The sequence below is a fragment of the Psammomys obesus genome, unplaced genomic scaffold (genome assembly GCF_907164565.1).
Source record: "Psammomys obesus unplaced genomic scaffold, mPsaObe1.curated_primary_1811, whole genome shotgun sequence".
Lineage (NCBI taxonomy): Eukaryota > Metazoa > Chordata > Mammalia > Rodentia > Muridae > Psammomys > Psammomys obesus.
The window spans coordinates 24,800,844-24,814,838 of NW_026596134.1; the positions used below are offsets into that span (position 1 = coordinate 24,800,844).

The window sequence follows — 13,995 nt, forward strand, 5'->3', positions numbered from 1 at the left end:
AAAAAAAAAAATCTCTGTCATTGAGAGGCATTTGTCTTCACCAAGTGATAAATACCAATAAATAGCTGGCCATGGTGGACATATGCCTTTAATCCTAGCACTCAGGAACGCAGAGGCAGGCGGGTCTCTTTGAGTTCAAGGCCAGCCTGGTCTACAAAGTGAGTCCAGGAACAGCCAAGGCTACACAGAGAAACCCTGTCTTGAAAAACAAACAAACAAACAAACAAACAAATAAATAAATAAATGACAGTTTCTCTGTGGTTCAGGCTGGCCTTAAATGCTCCAAGTATGTGCCACTACACCCTTATTTAAATTACCAGGAAAATCTTGATTCCTATGATAAGATAATGGACAGCCTTAATGTCAAAGAATTAGGTGAGAATCCAGGGAGATTTTTATGAACTGGAATAGCAATAATGTCACCACCATTTTCTTTTGCCTTATAAAATGAAGGCCTAGGAGTTTGGAAAGATACAGTAAAATACAGCGGGAGAAAAATTACTAACTTTGAGTTCAGGCTTAAATTGTGAGCTGTCCCTTACTCCTTTGCTGGGTGACATACAGTGGTTTGAGAAATGTGTAGGTTGTGGTGCTGGTCAGCAGTTTCACAGTATCCAGAGGCTAGTTGCTAAGTCTCGCTGAGCAGCTAACAAATCAATCACCATATTCAGTTCACTAAATATTACGCTGATATTTGTTGCTCAAGTGTCTTGATTTCATGATAATTTTGTACAAACCTATCTTCACAAAGAGCACGTTAAATGGAGGCCTTCTACACTGAGCTCTCAACTGTCAGAAGGCTGATGACTGCAAGAAACGAACTGGCTGCACAAAATTGTGGGATTTTGCATAAAAAGTATCAGAGGAAGAAAGGAAGATCAAGAAGCTTTGTCTTTCCATGGCTTTTCCAAGGTCATAACAGTTACTGAAGTGGTTGGTTGTGATGTGCGGCAGTTAAGGATTGGCAAAGAATCTCAGACTGACGAAGTCATCAAAATAGCTTGAAATGCAGGAAATGAACAAGTAAAAATTTGGGTTCATTAAAAACAAACTTACAGGTCAGGGAGAAGGCTTAGCTGGCAAACACTTGCAGAGCAAGCTGACAACCTGAATTCAGTCCCCATCATCCTCATCTACATAAAGATGGACAGAGAGAACTGATCCTCAAAAGCTGTCCTGTGATCTCCAGATGTGGGCCGTGGCACACAAAGTAATAAAATAATAATAATAATAATAATAAATAGTATCAGGCTGGAGGGATGGCTCAGAAGTTAAAAGCACTTTGCTGCTCTTGCAGAAGATCCAGGTTTAATTCCTAGCACCAAAATGACAGCTCACAACTCTGTGTAACTCCAGTTCCACGGGTTCTGATGCTCTCTCCTGGCTACTGTGGGCACCAGGAACACACATGGTACACAGACATACATGCAGGCAAAATACCCATATACATAACTTTTTAAAATTAAATGATATTTTTAAAAAATTCATACCCAGACTTATTTGCTACACCATTTGAAAATAATACTGGCTAATTCTTTTCAAAGACTGAGAAACCTTTCTGAAGGAGCCAAGAAATCCTCTTGACTTACAGCGTTATATAGACATTATGCCACATTATATACATATCTGTATCAGTGCCACACATATTAACGATAGGAGCACTGCCTTGTTGATCTGGATGTAGGAGTTTAGTCTTCTGTTTCTTATTCTGGAAAACTGCTAAAATGAGTCAAGTGGCTGGCTACCCCTTAGCTTACTGCCAGAATCCAAACTGTAGAAACAAACACTGAACACACTACTTAGTTCTAGAGAACTCTTAGCATGGCTATGCCTCAGCAAACATCCTTTTAACTGAACGCAAAAGCCCTCCCTTCTTATTCTTGTCTCATTGTTCTTTCTTCCAATAGACTCCTATGAGAAGCAAGCGCCACAAAGCTCTGGTCGGAAGAAATTACTGTCTTCCACGATAATTCCTCCACTAGCAATCACAGTGTCAGAGGGACAGAGGAGACTCTTACGGTCAGTAACGTCGTGAGGACATGGTGCGGGCCATACAAAGCTTTACAAAGCTTTGTGAGGTTTCTGCATCCATTCCTTTTTTTTTTTTTTTTTTTTTCCAGAGAAGGAAACCGAGACAGGAGTGTTGCATGGCTTATCCAAGGACTTAACAGTTAGCAGGGGAGCAGGCTCCAAGCCTGTCTTCTGACCCCAAAAGCCTTTCTTCCTGCTGTAGCATAGATACTGAGTATAGGATAGAATTTCCCGGGTAATTTTTTCCAGCAGTTGGTTTAGAATACACTTCTCATTCTTGGAACAGCCAAGTGTTTATGCTGCAGTGTTTCTGAAAGCAAAGTCAGGGTAGTAATTGCTTCCATTCTTCTTGTCTTGGTTCATTCTAGACTCTTCATTTCCATAATGTTATTAGCAAGAAGCAAAACACTGGGATGCCAGGGTGGGGCCAGTCCTGGAGCAAGTCACAGGATAAGACATAAGACACTCTCCTACTTCTGGGCAGCATAAATTTTTGAAAATGAAAAGACTGTCAGTTCATTTCAGGTTTGGTATCCACCGCTGCCAATACAGCTTTTTTCCCTAGAGCGTAATTTACTTATTTACTGCCACCAACACATCCCCAAGCAGGACTCCTCAGTTCTTGGGGCTGTTAATTACCTCCTCTTTTAACACTAATTCAAAACATTTTCAGACCTTTTCTTTGAGCCAAACTCCTTTAAATGCAGGCAGAAAGTTAGTTCCTTAGTGAAGAATGAAACTTGAGAATAAGATTTAGAAGCAAATTGGTCCCTGCAGTAGAAGAACAAAAGGAAAAAAAAAAGGTAGTATACAGTAGTCCTCCCTTGTATGTGATGGATTTGTTCTAAAACCCCAGTAGATACCTGCAAACAGCAGTATGATCCCTGTAAAACCCTTGTGTTCCCTGTAGACGATCCCCTTGTAGCATGGCTAACCGCATGGCATACCTATAGCGTCTCCACGTTGCGCCATGGTCAGTCTTTCATATTTTGTGCCTCCTTTGCATCGCTACTAATGTGTTTTGGGGACATTATGAACTAAAATAAGGATTGCTTGAGCATAAAAACTGCAGTACTGGGCCGGAGGGATGGTGCGATGCTTAAGATCCCTTGCTGCTTTTGCAGAGGACCCAGGTGTGGGTTCTAGCAACCACATGAAGTCTCACAGCTGACAGTAACTGGTTGCAGGGGATCCAGTGCCCTCTTCTGGACTCCACAGGTGCCAGGCAAGCATGTGGTGCACATGCATGCAGGCTAATCATATACATCAGATACAAAGATCATAGATAAATTCTGTTTTTAAAGCTGTGGTCCTGGGCAGTCTGAAAATGAAGGGATTAGCAGGTGTGTGGCATGTACAGTGTGGGTGACCTGGCCAAGGGTGCTTCGGTGGGACAGCTTGAGAGGTTATCATACTTCTCAGCAGCATCAGTTTACATTTTATGGCTGGGGATGTAGCTCAGTGGTAGACCATATGCTTAACATGTGCAGGGTCCCAGTTCACTCCCCAAAATAAAGAAAGAAAAAAGTTTACTTCTGGAATCTTCCATTTATTTTTTTGGATCACAGTCAACCACAAGTAACTGAATTCTTAGAAAGTGTAACTGTGAGTGAGAATTACTGTAATTGAAAAGGAAATTTGATAATAAAACCCTAAACACATATAAACATAAGGAAAACAATATGACTTCCAAAGGTCATGGGAGTTTTTGAAAGCTATTGAGTGTTTGGAGCTAGCACTGAAGTAAGTGAAGTTCTGATTTTACATCCTTAGGTCTTACCACAAACACTTAGAAGATCTGGGCCTTGAGTTGCTCTTTCCAGATGCCAGTGATGCTTTGATCCTTGTGGGGAAAGTGCCGCTCTGCTTTGTAGAAAGAGAAGCCAATGAACTTCGAAGAGGAAGATCTACTGTGACGAAGAGCATTGTGGAGGTGAGAGACATCTTCCAGTGTTCGGGAAGTTGCTGAGTGCCACTAACTTCAGTGTTTGGCTTTAGTCAGCACACGTTTGTGTTATGTTCAGTGTGCCAGGCGCTAGAAACTTTAGAGAGGACTCAGCTCACAGTAAGGAGGAAGGAGAGTTAGGTACAATAGAGTGGAGTGTGGAGAGTTGAGGTGTGTTTGGAAAGTGTGCCCCAGAGCTACTCAGGTGGCACCTGGCGCAGGAGGCTGAGGAGTGAGGAAGCAGGGGAAAGCTAACTAGTGTTTCACAGTGAGACTTGGGGGCGGGGGCTGGAGGGATGGCTTAGAAGTGAAGAGCGCTTGCTGCTCTTGCAGAGGCCCTGGGTTCTGTTCCTAGCACTGAAGTGTTGGCCCACAACTATCAGTAACTCCAATTCCAGGGCCTCTAGTGCCCTTTTCTGTCCTTCACAGCCACCAGGCACACATGTGATGCACATACATACATTTAGGCAAAGCACTCAGAGGCAGCTAGATGGCTCAGCGGGTAAAGGTGCTGTGGCCCCGTCTGACCTGAGTTCAATCCTCAGAGCCTAGATGGTAGAATGAGAAAACTGACTCCCTCAGGTTATCCGCTGACCTCCAAGTACACACCATGGCATGTGTATGTGCATGCATGAATGTACACATGTACATGCACATAAAAACAATGAAAGAAAATAAAACACAAAGATTAGAAGATGGACAGTGGCTAAGCTAGGGTAGACGTGCAAGTCTGGGAAAGGCTGGAAGCAGGTGAGCAGTTTAGGTTAGTGTACTGGTTGAAGATTGACTAAGAAGTAGTGGGAATGGAGAGGAGCGACAGATTTGACAGCTGGATATGAGGCAGACTCCAGAAGATCTGATGCAGAAACAGCACAAAACAATAAAGGAGGAAGATACCCGACAGTGATCCCAAGAGTTGCAGCTTGAAGACAGGACAGTGGTGCTGCTGAAGAGGTAGCAGTAAAGAGCGGCCTGCCTGCTGGGGTGGTGATTGCGACCTCAGCACAGAACATACTGCTGAGGATGAGTGGAAGGCCAAGGAAGTGACATTGAAAAGTAGCCAGAAGATGAGCGACAATACTGAGGAAGGGAGAGTCTAGGAAAGGTAACGTTGTCTAAACTAAGTAAAGCTGCAAGCAAGAGGAAATAGTCACAGTGGCCGCAAGGAAAGCCTGAGCACTTGGAGTTACTGAAAGCTTGGTTGATCTTCTGAGTCTTCCCACTGGGATGACAGGACTGAAGCCTAATAACTCTCAACTCTCTGGCCAACCTGGTGTCATACATCTATAATTCTGGCACTCAGGGTACTGAGGCAAGGGGATTACAAGCTTGAAGCTAGCCTGAGCTACATAAGTCTAGGCCAACTAGCCAATTGTGGGTTGTGCAGGGCAGTCCTCTCGTCCTCTCTTTCTCTCTGTCTGTCTGTCTGTCTGTCTCAAACAAACAAAACCTACAAGGCTGTGGATGCAGGTCCATGGTAGGTAGGTAGAGTGCTTGCCTACCATGTACAAAGCCCTTGCCCTTCCATAACACTAAAAAAAAAAGAGACCAAAGCCTCCAGCTGTGCAGGAGGAGCTGGGTGGCTGGGTAGTGGCTGCAGGGCAGCAGTTTGAGTTTGCATGCGCAGGACAGAGACTGCAGGACATTCTGTCCTAAGACAGAAGGACTTGAGGGCATTTGCCGCGGAGGGTGCCAGTCCAGCCTTTGTGTTACCTTTGCCTCCCCTTTTCAAGTTGGCAGTTGGTGAGAAGCCTCGGCTTCACTTTCCACAGAGCTCTCTGCTGCCCACAGAGCTCATTTCTTCACAGACTCCTGCTTTGGATTTGGATTCGAATTGTGTTGAATCCAAAAGATAGGATCTGTGAGAATCTTACTGTAATTCAATACCTAAAGTTTTAACCAGAAAATTATAATAAAAACTTCTGAAGTGACTTCAAAAACAGCTCTTAAAGAGCTTACTTCAAAGCCTATGGTTTCAGGAAATTTGATTACGTTAAGTCAGGCTGGTAGGCAAATCCGTTGATTTTGGAAGAAGTTGGAGCAATTCAGTGTTGAGACAGGTAACTTCATGAATCCTAGCAATCAACAGTCATTGATACATTCTCTTTCTTTTCCTCAGACAGGGTTCTCTGTGTAACAGCCCTGGCCACCTGCTGGGATCAAAGGCCTGCACCACCATGCTTGGCATGACTGGGCCTTTTTAACATTATTAAACCATCTACACTAACTGAAATAAGAAATGAGCCGAAAATGAGACCCTTCTTGCTCTTTGCAGGCTTTCAGCTGTGATGCGCAGCCCACTCACCCACACAGCAGAGAGGAGTTAGGCTGCATTTGCACGGGTCAGGTGCTGGGAGACGTTCTTCTCCTCAGGTTTAAGTGTTTACAGTGTCGTGTCTTGCACCTTGGTAATTATGTGCATTTATAAAGCTTTTCAGACTAGAGCATATGGAGAAGAGGAGAATGTTTGATTTCATTTCGAAGTTTCAAAAAGAATTATCCTTCTGTAATCTTACGAAGCTGATTTATAGCTGTTATCAGAAGTAATAAATCCTGTATTTTGTTTAAAAAATTATTAAATGTACCATGCCTTGAAACAGTTTTTTTTTGTTTTGTTTTGTTTTTTGTTGTTTTTTTTTTTTTTTTTTGCCTCCAGAAACTAAACAAATTGACAATATTAAGTAGTATCAGCTTTAATTAAAATTTTTCATTCTAGCCAGTGGCACACGCCTTTCATCCGAGCACTGGGGAGACAGAGGCAGGCAGATTTGAATTTGAGCCTAGCTTGGTCTATCGAGTGAGTTCCAGGATAGCCAGAGCTACTCAGAGAAACCATGTCTCAAGATTAATTAATTTTAAAATTTTACTGTGGGTGTGTGGGTATCAGGCAGCAAATCTCTCCTTCCACCCTAGGAATCTTGGGGTGCCTTTACCTACTGAGCCATCCCACTGGCCCTAGGTTTTAATTCATTTTGTAAGTAAAGGAGTGTAGACAGATTTGGATAGAAAGATGACAAGTTCAAGACCAGGTTGGGCTTCATAGCAAGAGTGTATTGAAGGGGAAAAAAAGTCTCCATAAGGACAAAGATACCCAAGGGAGGAGAAGCTTCTGAGACGTGTTTTGGAAAATAAGCCTTTTAACTTGACAAGCATGGAGGCAAACACCCATACGCATAACACTAAAATAAAACTAAATCTTAAAAATGAGCTTACACAGTAACATTTTTTCTGGCATTTTCATACTTTCTTTCGGTTGATTGCCCCTGACCTCCTTTCCATCTACCTGCTCTCCCTTCTCCCCGCTGAATCCTTTCTACTTTAATATTTCCTGTGTTCTGTTGTCCTTTGTCCCCTTCCCCTCAAAGCCGCTCTGTCTCAGGAGCTTTTTGCTAGTTTGTAGCCTCTGCCCACCTAGATACACATCATTAACAAATGGCAACTGAGATCTGCACATGAGAGACAACGTAGACTGCTTGTCTTTGTGAGTCTAGGTTACCTCACTTGTATGTTTCCACCTTTTGATTGTCTCTTCATCTGTTACTGGCTATCTCGTCTGGTTCCACTCTCTTTCCACGTGAAAGAACAGCAGTGGACATGGATGAGCAGCACCCCCATGGGAGGGTATGGAGTCCTTTGGGCACATGCCCACCAGTGGGACAGCTGGCTTATGTGGTAGTTGTATTTGAGCTTTTTGAGAAGACTTCACAAGGATTTTTGTAGTGGCTGCTGCTGTTCACATTCCCATCAACAACCGATGAGAGTTCCTTCTACAGCACATCCTTGCTAGGACTTGTCATTTGTTCTCTTTCTTCCTTTGTTTTGTTTTTTGTTTTTGTTTTGTTCTATTGGGTTTTTATTGGTTTTGGTTTTGGTTTTGGCTTTCCAGAGGCAAAGTTTCTTTGTGTAGTCCTGGATGTCCTGGAACTCTCTCTGTAGACCAGGCTGGTCTTAAACTTGGAGATTTACCTCTGCCTCCCAATTGCTGGGATTAAAGGCATGTACCACTACCATCTGGCTTTTTGTATTTAATTTACTTTTGTTTTTTAATGATTGTAATTCTGACTAGAGTGAGATGGAATCTCAAAGAAGGTTTAATTTTCATTGTCTGATGGCTAGGAACACTGAACACTTAAAAATATTTATTGACTGTTTATATTTCTTTTGAGAATTGTCCGTTCAGTTCATTAGCCCAACTATTGATTGGCAGTTTTGTCTGTGTGTGTAGGTGTTTAATTTGTTGCTCTTAATTTATTTTAAATGTTAACCTCTTGTATTAGTGGCAAAGATTTTCCTCACCTGTAGGCTCTCTGTTCCCTCTCTTGATAGTTTCTTTTGCTGTGCATTTGCTTTTTGATTTCATGTCATCATGTTTCTTAATTGTTGGGGTTATTTCCTGTGTCACTGAGGATGTTTTTAAATGCTAAAAGGGCAAGTACAACAGAACAGTAGATTCATGCCTATTTTCCTTTTGGCTTTATAGGAATTTATTCGAGAACAAGTGGAGGTAAGCTTTTCTCTTATTTGCGGATGTCATTCTGAAGTGTCACACACAAAGGCTTCATTATCTCGTTTCCCCTTTATTAATAATGTAGCTGCTCCAGACCACAGGAGGCATCCAAGGGACATTGCCGTTGACTGTCCAGAAGGTATTGGCCTCCCAGGCTTGTCACGGTAAGAGCCTGCGCATCAGCTAGATTCCTTGGCAGGGGGAGTGATTGTGAGGGAGGCAAAATGTCCTTCTCTGCTCCCTTTTACAGAGTATAATTAGGTCAAGAAACTGAATCTTCCTTAAGAATTACTTTTGAAAGTAGAACAGTAATGGAACTCAGGTGCAGACTGCCTAACAAAGCAGAATGGGCCCTACAGGAGGTACTCAGAGTCAGGCCCTGAGTAAGCCTGCGGCTCCTCACAGCATGCGGAAGCAGCCTTGGCAGAGCCACAAAAGCCAGGAGTAAATTCCTCTCATGAGGAGCAGCCAAGAGTACCAAGAAATTAGGCTGGAAATAAAGACCAGACGCTTAGAAGGTTCCACAGAGAACGTTGGAGCTGGTAGGGAACACAGGTCTAGTGAGGGGTCTTGGGTGGGGATGTGATGAGTGAAGGACATGGCATTGCGGGACTCAGATTAGGGAAGTGATGGCTTCGGAACGTCCTGCAATTGTTATCTGACCCACTGACTCCCCCGTTTTATTCCTCCTTTCAGTCTTCTCACCTCGGCCTCTCCCAGCTTACTCTGCCCCTGCAAATCCAGTGTCCTTTGCCCCTCTACCCTGTTATCCCACCTGCTGCATCATCGGTGCCTTCAGAGTCTAACTGGATGTCTCCATTGCCTCTCTTCTTGCCAGAAGTGACCCCTCTACCTAGTCCTCACATCCCTTCTGGCTCCTGCTCAAGTAATCGTTCTCTTAGCACCCACAGGAATCCTTGTTAATTGTTTGGATTTGTTTTCAGGCATAGTCTTGGTTTGTACCCCAGGCTACTTAGATAGAATAAGCCGATCCCTAACATAGCAATCCTCCCTTTTCAGCCTCTGAATTGCTGGAGTTACAGGTGTGTGCCAGTATGCCCAGCCAGGCCACTCTTTAGCATGTCATTCTTTTTTTTTTTTTTTTTTTTTAAGATTTATTTATTTTATGTATGAGTGCACTATCTGCATGTACACCTGTATGCCAGAAGAGGGCACCAGATCACAGTATAGATTGTTGTGAGTCACCATGTGGTTGCTGAGAATTGAACTCAGAACCTCTGAAAGAGCCATTTCTCCAGCCCAGGCATGTCATCCTTTATCTGAAAGACATATTGCCATTTACTATTACTTTTGGTATAGAATTATTTTATGTATTTATTTTTTAAATTTGTTTGAGATAATGTTTCTTATAGCCCAAGTTGGTCTCTTAACTTAATAGCTGAAAATATTCTTAAACTCTCCTCCTGCCTCTGCCTCCAAAGTGCTAGGATCACAGACATCTTCTTTCATACCTGGCAAAGGCCATAGTCTACAAGGGACTCTGTGCTTTGGCCCTGCTGCTGTTTGAATTTGAGCCCATGTTATACTCCATCGCGCTCTTTACATTTGGACTTATCCCTCCTGTGTTTGACACCCTTGCACTGGCCTTTCCTGAGCCTGAAATACCTTTCTGCTCTTTCTCCAATACTCTAGTAAATTATGTCTCCTCCTCCTTCTCCTCCTCCTCCTTTCTCCTTTCTTCTTTTTTGGTTTTACAAATCAGGGTTTCTCTGTGTAGCCTTGGCTGTCCTGGGACTCACTCTGTAGACCAGGCTGGCCTCGAACTCAGAGAGATCAACCTGCCTCTGCCTCCCAAGTGCTAGAATTAGAGGCATACACCACCACTACCCAGCAGATCGTGTCTTCTTAACCCAGTGTCTCAGCTGAAGTATTTTACCAAGAGAGCATCCCTTGGCATTCTAAACTGGTTAGCCGTGTGTTACAGATGCTTAGCCTGTTCTACAGCACTGATAAGTTAAATTACATTGTACTGACTTGTTTTACATTATCTTACCTGTTGGAGCATGATGATGGTGGAGACATCTGTTCATTCACAGTCTGAAAAGGCACCTAATGCAAAGCATATATACATTAATATTCATTGAATTAGATACTGAATTGGCCTTAAAAACATGTTCTAATGTGTGAAGATTTAAATTAGGAAGACTTTATGGAGATCAAGAAAAAGGGGAAATAAAATAGACACTATAAGAAAATAGTTTGCTTTTGAACCTAATAGACAGAAGAAAACTGAAACTTCACTCACTCCTAAATAAGCAAAAATACTGCCCTTTGAGAAAAAATCCCCAAAACAAGATTCTAAGAGGTTAGGAATGCCTCCCTGAGAGAGCATGGGGACAAACTCCGAGACAAGAGGGCAGTCCTGAAGCCTTAGTTTACTCCATGACCTCAGGTGCCAGGTTCAGGTAGTATGAAGGCCAGGCTAAAGGAGTCTAAGAAATACGTTACTCTGGCCAGGTACTCAGCCCTGACCCACGGTTGGCACGAGTTTTCACCGTGCACACTATAACCTTCTGGTGTCTCTTTCATTTAGGGGCCATTAAGTTTAATGATTGCCTGAGCCTCGAGGAGAGCTATCGCCTTATCGAAGCTCTGTCTTTGTGCCAGCTGCCATTCCAGTGTGCTCATGGGAGACCTTCAATGCTGCCCTTAGCTGACCTGGACCACTTGGAGCAGGAAAAACAGGTTACAGTAATGACCCTGGTCTAGTTTGCTTCCTGTTGCTGTGATCAACCAAAACACACCTGGGGGAGGAAAGGGTTTATTTGGCTTATACATCACAATTGTACTGTAGGAACTCAAGCAGGATTGGAACCTGGAAGCAGGAACTGAAGCAGAGACCCAGGAGGACCACTGCTTGCTCTGTGTGGCAGAGTCAGCCTGCTTTCTAATAGTACCCTGGACCACCTGACCAGGAGGGGCACCACTCACAATGGGCTGGAACCTCCCACACCAATTCTTAGTCAGGCAAATAAATGCCCCCCTAGACTTGCCTACAGGCCAGCCTGGTGGAGGCATTTTCTCAGATGAGGTTTCCTCTTTTCCCTGGGGATTCTAGCTTATGTAAGCTTACCGAAACCCAACCAGCATCAACCAATAGAACCAGGAAGGAGCAAAGTTTATCTTTTTTGTTTTCCAGCGTCTGCTCTCTAATTGCAATTCATCTTTATCCTCCCCACAAAAGGAGAGTTTTGAAAAGCATGCGCTGGAAGTTTTATTTAAGACCATACATACACTTGGTCTTTCAGTTCTTACTTGAAATGGAGCTTAGACTAAAGTGTCACATTATCTCTGTCATGGCCTCCTGGTTTGTAAGCTTAACATATGTACATATATCCTGAACATCAGTTGCCTCCCAGCTCCAAGTTTGATTATTCCTGAAGGTAGAAATGCTTCAAACTCACAGTTGTCAGAACAGAGCTGAAGCGTCCAGTATCTTACAAGTGTGTGCCGGGAGGCTGAGCTGCATTTGGAGCTAGCCATCTCAAAGGATCTCTGTGTTTCCTCATCGGGCATGGAACTAGACTTTGAAGATCTCTACCATGCTGGTACTCTAATCTGTGATGGGGACAGCATGGGAACATTGCTGTGGGTAATGCAGTAGATGCACAGAACACTGCCTATTCTTGTTAAAATGTATTTTTCTTTCATGTAGATGGGTGTTCTGCCTGCATGTATGTTTGGGCACCTTGTGTGTGCTTTGAGCCCATGGAAGCCAGAAGAGAGTGTTAGATCCACTAAAACTGGAGTTATAGGTGATTGTGAACCACCATATGGGTGCTGGGAGTTCAGCCTAGGGGTTCTGGAAGAGCAGTCCATATTCTTAGCCTCCGAGCCATCTCTGTAGCACCCTGTAATGGTCTTAGGTGGAGCAGGGGCGAGTGTAAATGAGGAGTGCTGTGTTGCTGCTTTCCAGAAGTCTTTCTTTTGCTTCTGATTCTTGCTGTAAAGTCTTTGCTTGCATTGACGTCTTATGTTCCCTGATTTATCCAGTTGATTTTACTCCACTAAAACTTTTATTTTAAGGGATTAGAAAGATGGCTTACTGGTTAAAAGCACTGGATGCCCTTCCAGAGGATCCGGGTTTGATTCCCAGCATCCACATGGAGGCTCACATGTCAGCAGCTCCAGTTTCAAGAGACTTAACCTCTTCTGTCAGGGTTCTGCAGGCACAAGGCATGCACATACATGTTACACAGACATACATACAGGCAAAGCAGCTCCGCTGCCCCTCCACAACAACCCATGTCTATGAAAGTCCCCATTACTGAGGAGATAAAAATCTAGACTTACAGTTCAGGTCTGAGGAGAAATCTAAACACATTTGGAGAGTCATACTTCGAAGTACTTTGAAAAAGTGTTAATTATAGTTATTCTCTTTCTTTTCATAGGTTAAACCCAATCTTGCTAAACTCCGAAAAATGGCCCGTGCCTGGCATCTCTTTGGAAAAGCAGAAGGCTGTGATAAAAGCAGAACCTGCAGCAGTCCATGCCCCCTTGTGAACCACCATGAGAAGAAAACTGCAGATCTGTAAGGAGCCAAGAGGACTGGTGTGCCTCCGACAGACAGCATGAGCAACTTGGGGTGGTACGGCTGTGAGCAGGCGGGTCAGCCGGCCGGCCGTAAGTGGGTCAGTCTCCTGGATCAGATGGTCCTTCTAGTTGAGCAGGCAGATGCACTCAAGCCTAAGGACAGTTCATTCCTTTGCACCCGTGGACACAGGAGTTTGCCATGTAAGGCTTATCATTTGTAAACTGATTGGGTGATAAAATGTATGATTTTTGTAATTGGTAGGTTGGTTAGTTTGAGGGTGTGGCTGCTGTTTTGAGCAGTATTTCCCCAGCCTCTCAATTTACTTTATGTGAGAAGATGCGAAACCAGAGGGGCTGCTCTGCTGTCCTCAAGGTCCCCGGGCCCAGCCTCCTCCTCTCCCATTCAGTCCTGTTTTACATTTGTCTTCTTCGCTTCACTCCTGCTTCTTTACATTTTATGTTACAGATTGATGGTGTTTCTTTGCTCTCTATAAAAATGTTGTCTGATGTCTTCCAGCAAGACTTCAGTTATTTGGGGGATTAAAAATTATTTATAGCTGGGTGTGGTGACTTACACCTGAATCCCAGTACATGTGAGGCTGAGGCAAGATGGGTGGCAGGTCACCGCTAGCCTAGGCTGTAGTGACCCTGTCTCAAAATAAATAAGAAACTATTGGCAAAGAGAAGCATAGAGTTAGAATAGAGAAAGCTTGATTTTTTTTTTTTTTTTTAATTCTCTGTGTAGCCCTGGCTGTCCTGGAACTTGCTCTGTAGAGCAGGCTGGCCTCAACCCTGAGATCCACCTGCCTCTGCTTCCCAAGGGCTGGGATTAAAGGCATGTGCTACTACTTCCTCACAAGAAAATTTGCCATCTTACCCTGGTTTTTTGATTGTCTTACTGCTTTTTAAAACCAGAAGTGAATGTTCATATCCTGAATAACTAAAACATTAAAAAATA

The 13,995-nt window shown here is 43.6% G+C and overlaps 1 protein-coding gene across 1 annotated transcript; it reads left to right on the forward strand.

Annotated features, from left to right (window-relative positions):
- The first annotated feature begins 347 nt into the window (after window positions 1-347).
- Window positions 348-13,995, forward strand: Mlh3 (mutL homolog 3). The gene is made up of 7 exons (XM_055593128.1): window positions 348-375; window positions 1,908-2,019; window positions 3,805-3,964; window positions 8,457-8,480; window positions 8,569-8,647; window positions 11,038-11,189; window positions 12,896-13,995. Exons 1-7 carry the CDS (start codon window positions 348-350, stop codon window positions 13,037-13,039), a joined length of 699 nt encoding a protein of 232 aa, XP_055449103.1. The 3' UTR covers window positions 13,040-13,995.

Excerpts from the sequence above, each read along its gene's own strand:
- Mlh3 (XM_055593128.1), top strand. The coding sequence starts at position 348 with ATGGACAGCCTTAATGTCAAAGAATTAG. Across the intron at positions 376-1,907 it reads CCTTAATGTCAAAGAATTAG|ACTCCTATGAGAAGCAAGCG; the intron begins GTGAGAATCCAG and ends TTCTTCCAATAG. Across the intron at positions 8,481-8,568 it reads TTATTCGAGAACAAGTGGAG|CTGCTCCAGACCACAGGAGG; the intron begins GTAAGCTTTTCT and ends TTAATAATGTAG.